The sequence below is a fragment of the Rattus norvegicus genome, chromosome 17 (assembly GCF_036323735.1).
Source record: "Rattus norvegicus strain BN/NHsdMcwi chromosome 17, GRCr8, whole genome shotgun sequence".
NCBI classification, from domain to species: domain Eukaryota; kingdom Metazoa; phylum Chordata; class Mammalia; order Rodentia; family Muridae; genus Rattus; species Rattus norvegicus.
In genome coordinates, this window is record NC_086035.1 from 736,975 (window position 1) to 757,078 (window position 20,104).

General features: G+C 43.6%; 1 protein-coding gene across 1 annotated transcript; it reads left to right on the plus strand.

The window, feature by feature from the left end:
• Window positions 1–1,426: 1,426 nt before the first annotated feature.
• Window positions 1,427–3,713, plus strand: LOC100910660 (serine/arginine-rich splicing factor 3-like). Its single transcript, XM_039096139.2, has one exon. The coding sequence runs from the start codon at window positions 2,511–2,513 to the stop codon at window positions 2,952–2,954; it is 444 nt and encodes a 147-aa protein (XP_038952067.1). The 5' UTR covers window positions 1,427–2,510; the 3' UTR covers window positions 2,955–3,713.
• The last annotated feature ends 16,391 nt before the right edge of the window (window positions 3,714–20,104 follow it).

Below are 20,104 nucleotides of genomic sequence, written 5' to 3' on the forward strand. Positions count from 1 at the left end.
ACACAGAGAAACCTTGTTTCAAACAAAACAAAACAAAAAATTTCCCTTTTGTTCCTGGAGAGACAACTCAGTAGGAAAAGGGACTCACCCCCAAACCTGACAACCTGAGTTTGATCCCCAAAATCCACGTGGTAGAAGAAAGAACTGACTCCCAGAAGTTACCCTTTTATATCCCAATGCATGTGCATGCACTGTAAATAAACAAATCGTTTTCAAAAATTTTAAAGAATTGCCTTTTAAAGAATGGCATTGTAAGGTGTATCATGAGGCACACTATTTAGAAGGGTGATATAGCAAAACCAAGCTCACAAACATTCTGGCCCTAAGTAAGCATGGCTCGTTTGCTGTAGGTTCAATTTCCCTTCATATAAGATGGCCTCCATGATCTTCCTGTCTGAACTTCTTTTAAGATTTATTTGTTTTATTTGAATACACTTATAGCTGTCTTCAGACACACCAGAAGAGGGCATCAGATCCCATTACAGATGGTTGTGAGCCACCATGTGGTTGCTGGGAATTGAACTCAGGACCTCTGGAAGATCAGTCAGTGCTCTCAACCGCTGAGCCATCTCTCCAGCCCCTGTCTGAACCTCTTGAATGACGGGATTGCAGACTCAAACTACCCAGCTGCACTTTGCTACAGGTAGTATTGTTTACACACTTATTGTTTATCTATTTCAGGGTGGGGAGGTCAGAGAACAGCATCCTTCCACCATTCTGGTCCCAGGGTCGGAGCTCTGGGAGTCAGGCTCGCCTTTACCCAGTAAGCTGTCATACAGGCTGCACGTTTGTTGTTCTTAACATCCTTGTTTGTGATAACTTCAGGGAACACATACTGAGGGCAATTCTAGCTTTATCACCTGCCTTCAAGCATCTTAACTCTGTTATCAGGAAAGACTTATGATATCATTACATAAAAATGATACAGAAGTTTGTTTTCTTTTTTGAAATATGGTCCCTTTGTGTACCTCTGGCTGGGGCGAAACTTATGTAAACCAGGCTGGCCTCAAACTCACAGAGATCCTCTGCCTCTGCCTCCAGAGTGCTAGGATTAAAGGCTGCACAACCGTGCCTGGCAATATAGAAATATTTTTTAACTGAGCATATACCTAGGATTCTAGCACTGGTGGATTGCTGAGAATTTGAGGCTTGCCTGGGATAAACAGTAAAACTATCAAAAATAATCATATATATATATATATATATATATATATATATTTGTTGATTGCTTTTACATGTTTATTTTATGTGCATCACTTTTTTGCCTGTATGTAGTCTATGCAAGCGATCCCCTAGAACTGGAGTTACAGACAGTTGTGAGCTGCCATCTGGGAGCTGGGAATTGAAACCAGGTCCTCTGGAAGAGCAGTCAGTGCTCCTAACCACCAAGTCATCTCCCCAGCCCTCTTTCTAGATTTTTGTGTCGGCTCTATTTTTTTTTTTTTTTTCGGGGCTGGGGATCGAACCTAGGACCTTGCGCTTCCTAGGCAAGCGCTCTACCACTGAGCCAAATCCCCAACCCCTCTTTCTAGATTTTTAATGATGTGTGAAAAATCGTAGAATCCTATACATTTCCCCAAAAAGATAGCTCAGTGGTTAAGAGCAATTGCTGCTCTTACAAAGGAACGGAGCTCAGACCTAAGCACCTACACCCACACCCACACCCAGCAGTTCACACCTGCCTGTAACTTCACCTGTAGGGCGTCCGATGCTCTCTTCTGGCCCCCATGGGCAATCATACAAGCGTGAGACACACATAACTGAATAAATGAGTCAACACACAAATATTACTTTTAAAAAGAAAGAACAGAACAGATTTTAACAGGTTTTAGAGAAAGCACTCTGTCCCCAGCATCACCATCAAGTTCAGTGATTCGTGGGAAAGACTCTTGGACAGTTGTTCTCTTGGTTGATTACTGCTCCTGTGAACAAATGCACTGCAAAGTCAGCAAAGGGGAAAGCCAGGGAAAAGAGGCTTCTGGCAACTCTCCACAGTGGAGCCACACAAAGTGTGTTGTCAACCTCAGTGGCTTCTCAGCAGCCATGTTCAAGGGGCTCTCAGCAGTACCCAACGCCTCCCATCTACAAAACTTCCAGGCTCTCAGAGGATGCCAGCAATAAGATATCCTATCAGGTCTGGTTGGTGAAAATAACTGCAAAATCTTTCAGGTCCCAGCCAGGGTTGTCCCTGTAAGCAGAAAGAATTGAGAAGGCGTCTCGAAGCTCCTATATTAGCCTCTTCAGAACCACTCACTGACTAAGCCATATATAAAAGTAAGTCCCTTGAACCAGGTGAAAACAACCTTCACAAATGACCTCAGGTATGTCCCCTTGGGAATTAAAACAAATCTCATTGATTATATAGCTTGGTATTAGAAATCTGGTGTGAGCGCCATTTCGTGGACGCCGCGGGAGTGAGAGCATCTGTGGAAGCAGTGCCAGAGGGAAGCGGGTGGGCCTGTCGGAGCGTTAGGATTTGAGCTTGGGCATTTTGAATCCAGGATCTCGAAATGCATCGTGATTCCTGTCCCTTGGACTGTAAGGTTTATGTAGGTAATCTTGGAAACAATGGGAACAAGACTGAATTAGAACGGGCTTTTGGCTATTATGGACCACTCCGAAGTGTGTGGGTTGCTCGAAACCCTCCTGGCTTTGCTTTCGTCGAATTTGAGGATCCCCGAGATGCTGCTGATGCTGTCCGAGAGCTAGATGGAAGAACACTATGTGGCTGCCGTGTAAGAGTGGAACTGTCGAATGGTGAAAAGAGAAGTCGGAATCGTGGCCCGCCTCCCTCTTGGGGTCGTCGTCCTCGAGATGATTACCGCAGGAGGAGTCCTCCACCTCGGCGCAGATCCCCAAGGAGAAGCTTTTCGCGAAGCCGGAGCAGGTCTCTTTCTAGAGATAGGAGAAGAGAAAGGTCTCTGTCTCGTGAGAGAAATCACAAGCCGTCTTGATCCTTCTCTAGGTCTCGTAGCTGATCTAGGTCAAATGAAAGGAAATAGAAGACCAGTTGGCAAAAGTGGTGTACAGGAAATAACTTCATTTGACAGGAGTATGTACAGGAAATTAAAGTTTTGTTTGAGACTTCATAAGCTTGGTGCATTTTTAAGATGTTTTAGCTGTTCGAATTTGATTTGTCTCTTGGAACAGTGACACACAAAACGATGTAATTCTCTATGGTTTCAAATGGATCATATGAGGCATGTGATATCAAGAACTGTTACTTTACAATGTTCCCTTAAGCGAGATTGAATTTTCTTTGAATTTTAGTTTTTCATAGACTGAAATAAACCTAGATCCTGCCCAGTTTGAAGTGATGTACTGATGACGTCAAGCACCTAGCGGAAATGGACTAAAGCTGTAGTTCCCCTAGTGACTGAGACACAGTGTGGCACTGTGGGTGAAATGGTGAGCAGCCTTTAAAAGCTGCTGCGAACACAACCAACAGATAAAGGGTAGGAACCACACTCTGAAGGTTTTCACAGTGGTTCCTTCCTGGTTGCTGTACGGGGATGCAGAGCTGTCTAACGTCTTTATTTGGAAATGTAAAACTAAGATACCAGTGTCCTATCAGTTTAAGGGTACATTGTAGAGCTGAACTCAGTTACTGTGCAAGATTTTTTTTCATGCTGTCATTTGTAATATGTTTGTGAGAATCCTTGGGATTAAAGTTTTGGATACAAAAAAAAGAAAAGAAAAAAGAAAAAAAGAAATCTGGTGTGAGACTTTTCCTGGGAGGACATGAAAATCTCCTTACCTCAAATCAGGCACAGACAACAGACCAAAGAAATGACTAAGTTCAAGTGTAGTTTAATGAGTTTATTGGGGTTACTTTCAGGAGCACAGATGACTCAAAGATAGCTGCCCCCATAGAACACCCAACCTTAACATGAGCGACAACTCATGAACACGGACCCTGCACCTGTCTCATCCAACTTGCAGACAGCCCAGCCAGCAGGAGAATTTTCTCTGTCCAGCAGTTACTGTTTTTACAACCTTGAGGAAGTCGTTTTGTTTCAGACCCCAGACTAGGGGCTGAAGTGCATATTTTACAAATCAAACCTCCAGGTTCTCCCAGCATCCCTCAGACCCTACCTAACATACCCTGCCCCAACCCTGAACTCTCCAGCCCAGGGCCTGGGCTGCCCTTCCCCGGGGCTCTTTCTTATATAACCCAGACATTTTGCGCTCTCTCTCTCTCTCTCTCTCTCTCTCTCTCTCTCTCTCTCTCTCTCTCTCCTCCCTCTTTCTCTCTTTCACACCCTCTCCTTTTCCTTTTCTTTCTTCTCTCTCTTCCCCTCCCTCTCTCTCCCCATGGTGACTTCCCTGGCCTTACTCCTTGGAGACAGTGAACTCACTTTGGCGTAGTTTCCCAATAAACCTGCCTTTAATATATTCTAATATGGATTAAATTGGTTCATTTTACCAGCAGAGATATAACTTACCAGAAGGGCTTTGTGAATCTTGTGACTTTCCTTTTTTTTCTCTCCTTTTACTGAATGTTTCCTCCCTCATATAATATTTCCTGATTATCATTTCCCCTCCCTCTACTTCTAGTTCCTCCCCACGTCCTCGCCCATTTAGTTCCACCCTGTTTCTGTCTCTGATTGAAATACAAACAGGCTTCAAAATGATAGTAATTATAATATATGAGATGAAACAAAAACTAATATATTGTAATAGAACAAAATAAACAGAAGGAAATGAGCCCAAGAAAAGGCACAAGGCCCACTTGCAGAGACCCACTTGTTGGCACAAAGAAGTTTCCAGTATGATTATTAGCCAAAGGGGTCTCAAGGGAACCCCTAAACGACCTGTGCTGTGGCCAAGACTGTAGACTGCTCTCCACAAGCTGACAAGCAGGCCTTATTGAAGACAACACCAACAAAACTCATTGAACTTGAAGTTAAGCTGGGGCCTACATGGAGCCTTCACCCCTACTGACTAACATCTGTGATTCAGGAAGGTACTCTGCATGCTACCGAAGGAGAAGGGTAAACATCCGATTTGACTTAAGGCTCACTCCACCAGGTGAAGCCCACACCCGAAGCAGCTTTGGTGATCAAGAACTTGACACTAAATATCCCAGGAACCCAGAGTAAAAGCAATTTCTACTCTTCTACTAAAAGTGAGAAGGCTATGCTGGATTCCATGACAGGCTTCAAATTAGCAGTTTAGGAGACTAGGCCTAGGCCCAGGCAAAAAAAAAAAAAAAAAAAAAAAAAAACAAGCTTCAGGCAGCTAATCAGAAACTGTCCTGCTATCAGAGGCTACCCAGCCGCCTGGCTGAGGCAAAGGACAATAGGTCAGCAGCTGTTTTCAGACTTCCTCAGCTACTTCCTCAACAACATTTACCAGACTTCCCCTGACCCCACAGGTTCCGGCAATGGAATGTCCGTAGAGATGGCCCCAACCGATTAACATAGAGGTCGCCTACCCTGGGAATTCCCTAATGTGCTTTAAATCTAACCAGGGAGCTCACTCGCTTGTCCATTCTGGTAACGAGGAGACCCCAGCATGCTGGACTTCTACAGAATAAAACATCTTTGCTTTTACATACTACGAGTCCAGGGTATCATTCTTCGGCGAATCACGGACCCTTACAAGAACATAGCGATAAAATGACTCCTATTGACATCCTGCCACGCCTTACTCAGCCGTCATCAGAGAAGCTTTCCTCAGCCACAGATGCGAAGAGATACAGAGAACCGCCACTAACGTGCAGAGAGTGAGCCACCTCGTAACACCGAGCACTAAATATGATGTCTCCATCAAATCCCGCCCCTCAGGGATCAGGGAGCTCTGTGGAGGGAGAAGCAGAAAGAGAAGCCAGAGGGGATGGAGCACAGCGAGGCAACAAGACTCCATATTAACAGAATCGTCCCACATAAGAACTCGCAGAGACGGAGGCTGCATGCACAGGTGGAATAAAAACTTTCAGTTGGCTATAAACTGTGTCTGAGTGGTCATATCTTGTAGACTACCTCCAAGACCTTGTGACAGGCCAAGGCGGTGCGGAAGCTCCTCCTGCTGAGACCATTTCAGACTTAACTAGATTTCGATCTCTTTAATGGAGAATCCCAGCTCTGCTCCAGGAACTGAGGATCAGGGTGTCTCCGCTAGCTTATCTTGGCCTGTTTGCGCAGGAACCCCCTACAGCTGTTTATCTTAGCTTCTGTTAAACTGCTCCCTTCCGCAAAGTCCACCCGTCGTCCCCCAGGTCCCCAGGGTGCCAAGCAAGACTCCAGGACACTATTTTCTACCTTCGAACAGACAGTGTTCTAGACATTTGGACCACAGGTAGGTTCCCAAATAGCTGGAATGTGGTCCCAGATGGCTGGAATCAGTATTTTCTTCTTCTTCTTCTTCTTCTTCTTCTTCTTCTTCTTCTTCTTCTTCTTCTTCTTCTTCTTCTTCTTCTTCTTCTTCTTCTTCTTCTTTTTTTTTTTTGGAATCAGTATTTTCAAATGGTTAAAAAGTGTGTCTGAGTGATAATCATCAGCTATTCCCGCAGAGCTGCATCCAGAAGATACATCAGTCCTTGCTCTGACTATTGAGACTCAAAGTTGTTAAAAGTCACACTAAGGGCTCTACCCTTGGACCTTGGCCTTCTAATTTACAAAAGCTGCAAAGTAGATTTACTCTGAATCACCCATCCACTGACCCCTCCCAGCCCTGACCGCAAATCCTAATTTGCAATGGTGTCTAAGAAAGGAGCTCTTTCTAAACAAAGTTCCCTTTTCCCTCACTGCAGCACTCTCCCCCTCCCCGCCCAACAGAATTTGCCTTCTGGGCTTTTAACTTCTGCTCTACCCAGCTTTTCTCTGCTGGAGTCAGCACTGTGGGGTGTGATCTGCAGTCTGGGTCAGTTTCAACTCAGAACATCCTCCCAACCGGAAGAGGCTACAGAGAGCTTTCTTCAAGAAGAGCGAGCACCTTCAGAAACAGTTTTGAAAACCAGGTTTTGATCATCGATACTCTGTGGGGTGTTTTGTTTTCCTCCTGTGATTGCAAAAATCACTGTATGCTTTTTACCAGTCTTAGTTCTGTCTTTTAAATTCACTCCCAATTCCCACTCAGACATTTCATCTGGAAAAGGTGGTTGTTGTTTTTGTTGTTGTTTTGAAACAGGATTTTCCTGTGTAGCCCGGGCTGTCCTGGAACTCACCCTGTAGACCAGGCTGGCCTCGAACTCCAAGAGATCTGCCTGCCTCCGTCTCCTGAGTACTGGAATTAAAGGTGTGTGCCACCAACCATCTCCTGGCTAAGAAGAGATTTTATAAGAGCATTGTCACCAGAAAATGTTTTACACAACTTCACCAAACACATCATGTTCCAGGGTGGACAGGATGAATACCTTGACTTATACAAAACCTCCCATTCTTTCTTTCTAATGGCTCATGCAGAGAGCAGCTTAGAAAAAAAAATTCATTTTTAGGTGTAACATCACTGTAAAAATACAACTTGTTTTACCAATATGTTCAGTGTCGCAGAAGGAAAGTACAAGTCTAAGTATGCTGTTGCAAACTGAGGCCAATCTGGAGAGCTAGCAATAACAGACTTCATTGAACCATCCCAAAATGAGGTCAGGAGTCCAGTCTGCCAGGAATGAGTGGTGTTTTCATGGTCCCATGATGTACCCGCCTGAACTTGTGAATTTTGGCAGACATCCCAAGAACGGAATGCAATTAGTTTTTTTATCCATGGAATGAGAAGCCCGAAGCAGAAGGCTCCATTAGAAAACAAGCCTTCTCTTGTAGGTGTCTATAAGTCACAGACCCTCCCCCCCACCGGCATCTATGAAAGACTCCATCAGGCTCCTACTCAGTCTTCAAGATCAAAGTTGGAGTTTTGTTTTGTTTTGTTGTTTGCATTGACTTGAGTACACTTTGTGCTGAAGCTGAAATAGCAGCAGCAAACAGTATCAGGTTCCAGGGGAGGGGCACATCCAGGCAATCAGAAGGCCAGAATCAGGAGTTCCCCTCGCAAACACCCTCAGCTCCCGCTATAACCAAGCTGCAATTGGGCAGAACCACACAACTGTACACCAGGCTCAGCTGACAGCCAAAGCTTTCCCAAGCCCAGCGATCTTGTTATTTCCGGAGTCCAGATAAACCCACTGAAAACCTTGCCCACAGACCACACACACAATTATCAATCCCCCCCCCCCCCAAATGGTGAGGTGAGAAGCATCAAAACCAGGGTCTTGTGCCTGCCAGGCAACCGCTAGACTGCTGACCTAACCTCCGAGGGTCTCACACTCAATAGTGATGAACCGCAAAGACATGCTGCCTGCCTTTTTCAGAGGTTCTAAAAAACAAAAGTTCTATCAAAAAACAAAAAAAGCGTCCTTTTAGGAACTGATTTTATTTTCTGTATGTATACACGGAGAGGCTAGAGGTAGATGGGGCGTGTCCTCCTCTGTTGCTATTGATCTTATTTCTGAGCCAGTGTCTCTCACTGATTCTGGGGCTCAAGCCCCCCAGAAGTCTTCCTGTCTTCACTTCCCCAGCACCCAGATCATGCCTCAGACGTGACTTTTCACGTAGGTGCTGAGAAATGACTCAGGCTTATGCAGAAAAACCTTACCCACTGAGCCATGTCCCCAGTCTGATTTTGTTTTCAATACTGAAAAAAGTATTTACTTTGTTGGGCTTTTGTTGTTGTTGTTGTTGTTGTTGTTTTGAGACAGGGTCTCATGCAGCTTAAATTACTTGAGTTTATAGAATCAAAGCCTAAGTTAGTCCCAGCAGACTAGGGTTGGCCACTCTCTTCCAACACACCATTAAACTGGTAAATTATATTAAAAAGCAGAGAAAGATGTATTTATTCAACATGTAAAGTCACGTTGGAAAAAAACAAAAATGTCTGTTGAGGGGGCACTAACATGGTGGTTAGGTTTAAACAGAGAAAAGATACGCGACTCGGCAGTCCTGGTCAAGCATTTTGCCCATGGTTGTCTCAGCTCCAGTCTCTCCAAGGTAGACTGATAAGTGTGTGAACTTCCTTCCTGAGAGGCAAGTTCCTCCTCTGGCTGACACCAGGACTTTAGCCATTCATCAGTTCTTTGAGGTTTGATGTTTCAGTAGCTGGTGCCTCGAGTATCTTTCTTTAAAATGTCTTCTCTCCTGATGGGAGTATGATTACAGGCTGATCCTGTGTAACAGAAGAAGACCTTGAACTCCTGATCCTCCTGGCCTGGAACTCACTATGTAGACATCAAACTCACAGGAGTTAATATGTGCCACCGCATCCTGTCTAAAAGTACAACCTTCGGGGCGATTTTTCTTCTAAAGGTTGGAAAATATGTTGTCCACATATGTTCTTTATTTATTTACCTGTTTTAATGTAATGCTAGGGTAGAACCCGGGGCCTTGTACAAACTAGGCAAGGGCTCCAATGATACTCTACCTTACAGCTACATGCTAGCCCCTTGTATGTTTTAACCATACAGTTATAACATACAAGTTGCCATTGTGAGTTTTTGTTGTTTTGTTTTGTGTTTGAGACAAGCTCTTGCTGTAAGATTCAAGTTGTCCTTGAATTTTCAATCCTCCTGCCTTGATGACGTGCTGTTATTATAGACGTGTACTTGGCTGTTATAGCTGCTTTGTGTTTTAGTTTGCTTTTGAAACAAGGTCTAACTGTATAGGCCTGGATGACCCGGAAATCCCTATATAGACCAGAATGATCTTAATGCACAGAGATCTGTCTCTGTCTCCTGAGATTAAAGGCCTGTGCCACCATACCCAACTCTGTTTTAAAACAAATCTCTTTGAGCCCAAACTGGCCTCAGACTCACTTCAAAGTCAAGAATGACATCGATATCCTTGAACTCCTGACTTTCCTTCCTTTACCCCTCATCTTGAAAGCCCTGGAATTACAGATGTGAACCACTGCACCTGGAATTACAGATGTGTACTACTACACCTGGAATTACAGGTGTGCCACTACACCTGGTACAAACTGATTGTTTACTTCACTTGACAGGTTATTCTATGTCCCTCTTCTGTATAGCTAGGTGACACTGGACAAATCCTGTCTAATTTTGGATCCTAGTTTTCTCCTCTATGAAATGGCAACAGTTATTATTAGCCATGGTCTTCTTCGCTTGCTTGTTTTTCTTTTCTTTTTTTTCCTTTTTTTTTTTTTTTTTTTTGAGAGAGAGAGAGAGAGAGAGAGAGAGAGAGAGAGAGAGAGAGAGAGAGAAGAGGTTTCACGGTTTCATGTAGCCTAGGAGTATCTCAAGATTAAGGATTATCTTGAACTCCTGATCCTCTTCCACCCATGTCCTCGGATATGTTTTCTCAGGCTCACTAGCACAATGCCTGGACTGAATACATGACCAGAAAGTAATTAAGATCACCATGATCTACCTTGTTCAGAATAATGCTTTGTGTTCTTTGAAGGAAATGGAAGCAAGTTTCTAGCTAAGAACAAATCAGAGCTAAAGGATACTAACCTTCCCTGTGATAATCTGTAGGAGGTTTTCACCCACTCTTATCTGATGACACCCATTCCTGAAATTGTGACGCCCAAGCCTGTGTACTCCTGTCACATGACCGCATGACTCACATCTGAATACTGTCCAAGTGTCCACATTCTAGGACACTGACTTTTTCTGCTAAGTCAGTGGAAGCTCCACACCATATCCATCCCTCCCTGGAAGCTTTTTGAAAGCAAAAGTCTCCTCCTAATGGACAGCAAACCCTGAGATCTCTGTGATACCCCAGAGAAGGACTACACCCAGATCTTAAATACCTAAAGGTGAAAACTTACCTCAAGACACACTTGAAGGACACTTACTGTGAGGCCACAGTGGTGTGTGTATGTGTCTGTCTGTCCGTCTGTCTGTGAGAGTAAATCTAATGCCTCACATCTGCTATATAGTTCTATCATTGAGCTATATCTCCAACCATCTTTTTATTTTCCATTTTGACAGAGTCTCACAAAGTTGTCCAGGCTGGCCTTCAACTTGAGATCCACCTGCCTCAGCCTCCCAAGTAGCTGGGACTTTAGGTTGGCACATAAAGCCTGGCTTATTTATTCTACTGGGTTTCTCTCTATTTTGTTCCTAAGTTCATTTATTCACTCGTGTATTGCAGGCTGGCCTCGAAGTCCACCGAGGACGACTGTGAACTCCTGACCGGCCCAGTGCTATGATTCCAGGGTTGTTCCACCATCTTCACATTATGTATTGCTGAGGATTGAACCAGGGCTCGTGCAAGCAAGGCAACGTGTCAGAAATCTCTGGCCCTGAGGGAGCATTCAAGCGAAGGGGAGAGGGCACGAGCAGGGAGAGGGAGTGGGACTGCCGCTGCCAAATGAGCCACGTGCCCAGACCTCCTTTTCTTTTTTTTTTTTTTTTTTTTCTTTTTTTTTTCAGACCTCCTTTTCTTTTAACCCAAGAATTGTGTTCCAGGTCCTCTTTGACCAGTGAAATGACATTGCACTGCCCTTCAAAACAAGGAAAAATCCAGCAAATCACAGCTGATTTGGTAGTCAAAAACTGTTAGATGTCTCAACTGCGTTTGGTATCTGCTGATGCATAAAACAAATTCAAGCTTAGTCACTCACAACACACACTTCCTGTCTCAGTTCTTAGGGGTCAAGAGTCCGGGCATGGCCCGGCAGGTCCCGTGCTCAGCCCCCCCACCCCCTGCACCCCCACATGAGGCTATAATCCAGGCACCTGATGGACAAAGGCCCGGATAAGACAGGTGAGGGTTGGCTGAGTCTTGGTTCCACGTGTACTGAGGGGCTGAGGACGAGTCACATGAGCAGGTGACACTGGCAAGTTTTATGCAGGTTTTCCTGGAAAGGAGACACAGCTATCTAAAGATAGGGGTGTTTCTTTTTAAATACAGCAAAATCAGTACTGAGAGAGCAGATTCACTATCAGCTATCCTTTTCTTGCGATAACTTTGTTTGCTTTTAAACCATTGTTTTCCAGGGCAATGATGGTGCATGCCTTCAGTCTGAGTACTTGGGAGACACAGATCTCTGTGAGTTTGAGGCCAGCCAGCCTGGTCTACAGAAGTAGTTCCAGCACAGCTAAGGCTACACAAAGAAACCCTGTCTCATTTGAAAAAAAAAATTTAATCATTCCTTAGTTTTATAAATGTTAGGAGTAGATCTGCTGTATTCATGGGAATGACTGTGACCTCCCAATATACAGATGGATAAATACCCCCTACACATGCAGCCAACCATACACACATCTTGAGAGGGTATAAAAATGCTAGATCCCTTGCAGCTGCCTCTGCTGCTGTTGCTGGTTTGCTGGTTTGTTGGTTGCAGGTTTGTGGTCTTGCTGGTGGTTTGCTGGTGGTAAATATCCTGAGGAAGAAGATTGGACTTGCTCCAAGGAACTCGATGTCCCTAATCAGCAGGAGGTAGTCTAAGGAGATAGACACCCCCTTTCCTCTCTAACCTTCTTTCTCTCCTACCTAGTGCTGGGGGTTGTAAAATATTGGGGTGGAGAAGGGTGGTAGGTTAAAAAAAAAAAGCAAAACAAAAACAATAAAGTAGCCATAAAGTACGATTACAGGGTACCACACCCAGCTGATCTCTCTCCTTTTGGGTGTATAAGCATTTTCTTAATCCACTCACCCACTAATTGGCACATGGTTTGATCTTGGCAATTGTGTGTTACACACAAGTCAACACGAAAGTATGGCTCCTTCCTTTTTATTGATTTATGTTTCTATGGATATATAACCTTGAGTAAGATCCTATTGACATTTTTACCTACAATGAGTAAGTTTCATCTTGAGCTGACCTGGAACTTGCTAGGTAGACCAGTTTGGTCACGAGCTCACAGAGATCTATTTCTGCTATCCAAGTGCTACGGTACTGGGGTTACAAATATTGCACACCAAGCTTCTTTCAACTTTTTAAAAATTAATTAATTTGTTGATTTGTTAACGAGTATGGGTGTTTTGCATATGCATATATATACACACCTATGTGTGTGTGCGCGTGTGTGCATGTGTGTGTGCGCGTGTGTGTGTGTGTGCGTGTATGTGTGTATTGGGAATTGAACCTTGATCATCTGGAAGAGCGAGCCAGCGCTCTCAACCAATGAGTCATCTCTCCGTTTCCCCTTTCATCTTTTTGACAAAAGCTATTCTGACAGGTATGAAATGTAATCTGCTTTTCTGTAATCATTAGTGACACTTCTTGTTTCGTTTGTTGTTGTTTTTCTTTTTGAGAGTGACGGTATCCTGTAGCCTAGACTAGTCTTAAGTGAACTGTACAGTCAGTCTCCTACCTCCAACGCCTGAGTATGGTGACTAAGAGGTGTGGGCGGTCATGCTAGGTTTTACATGGTTCCCAGGGTTGAACCCAAGGCTTTGAGCACACCACTACTGGGCTCCATGCTCAGAGCTACAGAGCATTTAAATGGATGTTCACTTGCCTTCTTTAGAGAAGGTGGGGAGGAGAATGTCATTTTGGTTTGGTTTGTCTTTAAGACACTGTTCTCTGTGTTGCCTGGTCTCCTGGAACTCCCTGTATAAACCAGGCTGGCCGCAAAGTCCCAGAGATCTCCCTGCCTCTGCTTCCCAAGTGCTGTGATTCCAAGAATGTTCCACCACGCCCAATGTCCACCTCATCTTTTGAGACAGGTCTTCTCACTGAACTTGAAGCTCACCGGTTTGACTAGACCAACTGACCAGTGAGCTCCTGGAATCCACTAATCTCTGCTTTCACAACACTAGGGTTCCAGGCACATATGGCCATATCCCAGCTTTTACATGGGTGCTAGAGATTTAGGTCCTCTTTCTTTCACAGCAAATACTCTGGACCCACTAAACCACCTCCCCAGCCACCAAACCTTTTTTTTTTTTTCTCCTTTTTTTTTTTTTTATCAGAAGACAACTTGTGGGAATTGGTTCTCTCTTTCTCCCATGTATGTTCCAGAGATCAAACTTACATCAACTGGAACAGGAGTGCTTTTACCTCACAGATGCAGGCAAGCACTCGCCACTAAGCTGTATCTCTGGCTCTTCAACTGAAGTTAATTATTTAAATGTTTAATAAGTGTTTGCTAGTGAAGCCATTAAGTCATTGACTTTTTATCTCTCCTTTTTTTTTTTATTTTATTTTTGTGACCGTTTTCTATATAGCCCTGGGTGTCCTAGAATTCTCTCTGTAAAACAGGCTGGCCTCAAACTCAAGAGATCTACCTACTTCTGCCTCCCAAGTGCTGGGCTTAAAGGTGTACACCACCATGCCTGGGTCTTGGATTTTTTTTTTTTGATGGAAAAGATTTTAGTACTTGTTAGATTTATTCTTTATTAGTCTACCAAGATTGGCTTTTTAAAATTATTTCTTAGAGTATTTTTGGAGTTGGCATTGTTTGTTTGAGACCAAGTCTCATGAAACCCAGATTGGTCCCAAATTCACTATTTAACTGAGGACGACCTTGAAGATCTGATTCTCCCGCCTCCCCAGAGTTCCTGGGGTTACAGGTGTACACTGCCACCCTCAGTTTTACAAATGTTGAGGACCAAACCCTGGGTTTCACACATAGTAGACATGTACTCTACCAGACAAGCCACATCCCAGCCTGCAAAGTTCCTAGTCGTTAAGAGTCTACTTCAGCAGGATTCATGTGTGGAGATTTATCTAATTCTTCTAGACCACCCAACGTGTTAGAATATAATTTTTTGTCTCTCTGACCCTTTGTGTCACACGTTTCTCTATCGGCTTTTAGGTCATTTTCAGGCTTCCTCCCCCCACCCCCGATTACAATCTATACTATGACAAGAATCGAGATATAAAACGCATGACCTCCCACTGCTTTAGTTAGGGGTAAGTCGAGACACACGGTATATACTGTCTTGCTTTATTGTTTGAGATGGGGTTTTATATACATCTTGAGCTAACCTGTAACTTGCTATGTAGTCCAGGCTGGCTCTGAACTCAAAATATTCCTGGATGTACCTTCTGAATTCTTGTATACAGGCATGACCCTCCACGGCCAGCTGTAATCTTTTAAATTACAAATATTTCCGATTTTCTAGTTTTGAAGAAATATATTAAGCCAACAGTCACCACCATTGATCCCAGCACTCAGGAGGCAAAGGCAGGCAGATCTCTGTGAGTTCAAGGCTCACCTGGTTTACAGAGGTAGTTCCAGGACAGCCCAGGTAACCCAAAGAAACTCTGTCTTGAAAAGCAGACAGAAAAGGAAAAGGAATGTAGCCCAACTGAGCACATCTGCACACACCTATAATACCACTCTACAGACAAAGGCAATAGGATCAGGAGTTCAATCTCATTTTTGGCTGAATACCAAGTTCAAAGCCAGCCTGAACTACTCGAGACCCTGTCTAAAAACAATTAATTACATCAGTCACCATCAAATAAAAATATCCTTTTCTCTACCTTATCAACAGTACCAAATATCATGAAGTTATTTACTTTTTCAAAACTTAGAGTTTGCAAGCTTGAATGATATTTTGAGGCACATGTTTTGGATTTTGAAGGGGCTACTTATCTCCTAGAAGTGTGTTCCCTTCTGCTCACACTGACAATTACGACATGGCTGTGGAGCTGGGGGGATCCTCAGAGGGAGCTTGATTCTTCTCTGACTGATTGACCCAGAAGCCTCTTTTCACGTGAAATATGAGGAGAAGAAATTTTGAAGTATCTTCATCCTCTAAGAAGGCTAGAAATGAGATGTTTTGCAGGGTCCTTCCAAAAGTGCCAATAGATGCTTTCCGTAGAGAGTTTGCCTTCTCTAAAGGACTTGTCTTTTACAGAGTACTCATCATTGGGCAGAGTGACTGCCATGAGTCTGTGAGTCACACCTGGCTTCCAATATACTCCTCATGTAAAACAATAAAGACTCTTATTGCCTAAGGAAATGTTACTTTAACAACTGAATTTTAAAGTAGGGGAACCCTAGGTTTAAAATTTGAATTTCCAATTAAGAACATATGTATGTCTCATGTCAGATTGTTTTCATTATCTGAGTCAGGCTTCTTGCTTCACCTTCTCATTTATTTAATGTCTTATTTCTGTGGGAGTTTTTGGGAAGTCTTGGTAGATCTTGAGCCAAATCTGAACCCCTCACACGAACGGTTGACCTACGCAGCCACTGGCTTTCAAAAGGTATCAAGTCACAGATGCCTTTGGGGCTTGGACAAGAAATGGTGACTAAGCACCATCAGGCTGAATGCTCTGTGTTGCTCTGAGGTATGAAACACTACCTGTTTGGTGAAACATTACATAACTGCTGTGCCTGAGCCTTTCCAGTCAAGTGACTCATCAGTTTCATGGAGCCATTCATCAACATCATTACCCTGGTCACCATCAATTACTGTTTGCAGAGCACCCACACGGAGATGACAGTATGCTCAGCGCCTGGGAGAGCACAAGGAAGACAAAGAATATAGTTGCTAAAGTAAACTGCTTGGGCTGTGCATCTGAATATGAACCATAAAACAAACATACCTGTGAGTCCAAGCCTACCTGTGTCACATGTGGTAGAACCACTCACTGCCATTTACTGTAGGACTGCACAATGGTGATTTGTGTTGTAAGGAGCATAGGATAGATGGTCTTCCCACATGAGAGAGATTGAGAAATTCTCTCAGCCTCTTTGAGGACCGAGTCAGATTCTAAGGGTTTAGGAAGGCAACCAAGGGGGGATTAGAGACACGGCTCAGCAGTTAAGAACACTGTCTGCTTTTCAAGAGGACCTGAGTTCAATCCCAGCACCCACATGACAGCTCACAACTGTCTGTAGTTCCAATTCCAGAGGATCCAACACCCTTACATAGACACGCATGCAAACAAAACACTGATGCATATCAAGTAAAAATAATTTAAAAGAAAGGCAACCAGGTATTGTGGCTCCTGCCTATAATCCTATCACTTGGGAGGAAGAAGCAGAAAGATCAGGAGTTCAAGGTTATCTTGGCTATGTAGTGTTCCATTTTTAAATTTCCAAATATTAAACCATTTTGTTCATGTGGGTTAATTCTTTACTACAATTATGTTTACTTATGTCTCTGCGTGGGTCCACACATGCCATGGTTGCACATGGAAGTCAGAAGGCAATGTTTAGTAGTAAGTTCTCTCCTTCCACTATTTGGATTCTGGGGATTGAACTCACAAGAGCCTTTGGCTGCTTAGACATCTCACCAGCCCTGAACCTATTGAATTTGAGAACAGCCTGAGCCATATGAGACCTTTTCCCAAAACAAAAGCTACAAAAGGATTTGAAAAGGGCTTTGTTAACCACATAACCAAACTCTCCAAAATCCTTTTTTTAATGTCTCTGACTAAGGAAAATATAAAATTAGTGATCACCACACCTAAAGATTTGGAGAGTGCCCAAATTCCAGGAGAGATTTCTTGGATTAAGAAATTGAAATCTTAGAAAATTCCATGAGGAAATTCTAGGGCTGGGGAGATGGCTTGACAGATAAGGCAATAACACTATGAAAACCTGAGCTTGAGTTCCCAGAATCTACATAAAATCCAGACATAATGAGGTGCATCTGGAAGCCCAGTTTTCTCCAGCCAATAGGAGCTCCTGGTCCAGGCACTTTTGGTAGGCACTGGTGTCGAACCAAGACCATTTTCTTCCATGGTCACCAATTTCAAATTATCATAATTTCAAATTCCTCCTTACTGCTTTATAGCCTCGTCATTTCTTCCTTGTGCTAGATTGAGGAAGGATGGAAAGAAAAGACCCTAATTTACTTCATAGTGCTGGAGATGCGGTCCAGTCAGGAGAGTGCTTGCCTAGCATGCACAGAACCCTGAGCTCCAGTCTCAGTACTGCATAAACTAGGGATGGTGGTGACATGTGCTTGGGAGGTAGAAGCAGGAGGATCCGAAGTATGAGACTGTTCTCAGGCCATATAATAAGTTCAAGGCCAGCCTAGGCTCCATGAGTCCTTGTCTCAACTTATTGCCATGTCTTCCTAAGGAGCGCACTCAAGCTTCCTTTAGGACTTAAACAGGAACACACCAGTTTAAAAGCAGATCCTGTGTCTTTAGCCTGTCCTGAAAACAAGATGGCTGTCTGCCTGACACCATCTTTGCTTGGCGGCTGGTCACTGTGGCTGGCACTATCCTGGCATAGCAGTCTGTGTGGGAAAACATGGGAAGAGAATGCCACACCAATTACACATTACAGCCTAACCATGTAGGCTAGGTTTTCCCAGGAGGCCACCACAGCCCCTCCCAGTGCCAGCAGGAGAAAGAAGAGAAATGGGAGACAGGGTCCAGGAAGCCCCTGGTGCTGAATAAGGATGGAGAGACCTCTTTGCCTGTGTAGGTTTCCTGTTCCACAAACCTGCCCAGTGTGGTCTTCTAGGAATTGGAAAGTAGCCACTGTGGAGTGGCCCTGCCCTCCAAGAGTTAATGGTTCAAGAAGCAGAGCATGATGAGGTCAGAGTTCTGTCTGCTGACCATGCTGGGTGTCTGATCCCAGTGTCAGGTGAGTAGAGATAACAGTGGGGGGCTGGAGCCTGTAACCTCAGCTGACTAAACCACCCAGGAATGAGACAAGGAGCAAGTGTTGAAGCATTTGTTCTATCCTTGCCACCCCTCCACCGAGGACCTCACTTCTCTGGGCATTGGTGAGATTCAGAATGGGAACACAACAGGTGCACCCCTAAGTAATTTTTCCTCCCAACAGGAGAAGAAATCGCACCTTGTGGCCATGCTGCAGCCACTGGGTGGAAAAGCATAGCCAAGAAGCTTTAGAAAAACTAAAAGTAACTTTCATATTACTCACTGACTTCAAAAAATAAACTTACTTAAAAACATACCTTTATAATGAGATCAATGACCCAATAGAAAATGTACAAAAAACATGAACAGTATTAGTTTCTTTTGTTTCTTAGCTCTTCAAGACAGGGTTTCACTGTGTACCCCCAGCTGGCCTGGAACTTGCTCTGTAGATCAGGCTGGCCTTGAATTCACAGAAATCTACCTGCCTCTGCCTCCTGAGTGCTGAGATTAAAGGTGTGCACCACCACTGCCCATCCATTCTTATTTTTCTATTTTAGAAATCCAAAGACAATATGAAATAATATACTACTGATACCACATGGATCTCAGAAGCATCATGTGCATGAAAGATATGACCAAAGATACACACTGAATATGTCCTTCCTTTCTTCTTTCCTTCTTTTCTTTCTTTCTTTCTTTCTTTCTTTCTTTCTTTCTTTCTTTCTCCCTTCCTTCCTTCCTTTTTTTGAAATAGAGTCTCACATAGCCCATAATAGTCTTAAACCTGTTATACAGTTCAAGGCGCCCTTTAAACTCATGATCCTCCTGCCTCTACCTCTCAAGTGCTGGGTTCTCAGACATGTGACACTCCGCCTGGCTATATGAAATTCTAATAAAAGCAAAGCTAAAGACGCCAAAGATTGTTCCAATGGTTAGGAGCACGTATTGCCTTTCTAGAAAGCCTCAGTTCAGTTCCCAGAAACCATGTTGGGTGGCTCTTACCTTCCTGTCACTCCAGCTTGAAGAAATCCAACTTCTTCTTCTGGATGCTGGGCACTTACACACACACACATGGCATGTGCTCACATACACACACACACACACACACACACACACACACACACACTGATAAAACTAAAATTTAATATCATGAAGTAAAAACAAAAGCAAAGCTAAGGAAGGAGAGGAAGCGGGGTGATACAGGTATGGAGAAAGGGAATTTTTGGAGTCGGGTATTCCTTAGCATGATTGCAATAGTTACACAAGTGTATTTTAAGTATTTGAAACTTATCCAAATATGTACTCAAGCTTGGTGAATGTTGTTGTATGTAAGCTACATCTCAATACAGCCTAATGAGGCAGCCACATGTATAATCCTGCAAAAGTCCAAAGAGAACATTGGGCTCAGTGCCTTTCATATTTTATAGATGGAGAAACTGATGCCCAGAGAGGAATTATGATTATTCAAAATTATCCACCCCTGTGCACCAGTGGTTCTCAACCTTCCTAATGCTGCAACTCTTAATGTAGTTATAATAAATATAATAGTTATATAGTTATAAATATAATATAGTTCCTCATATTGTTCTGATCCACAACCATAAAATTATTGTTACTTTATAAC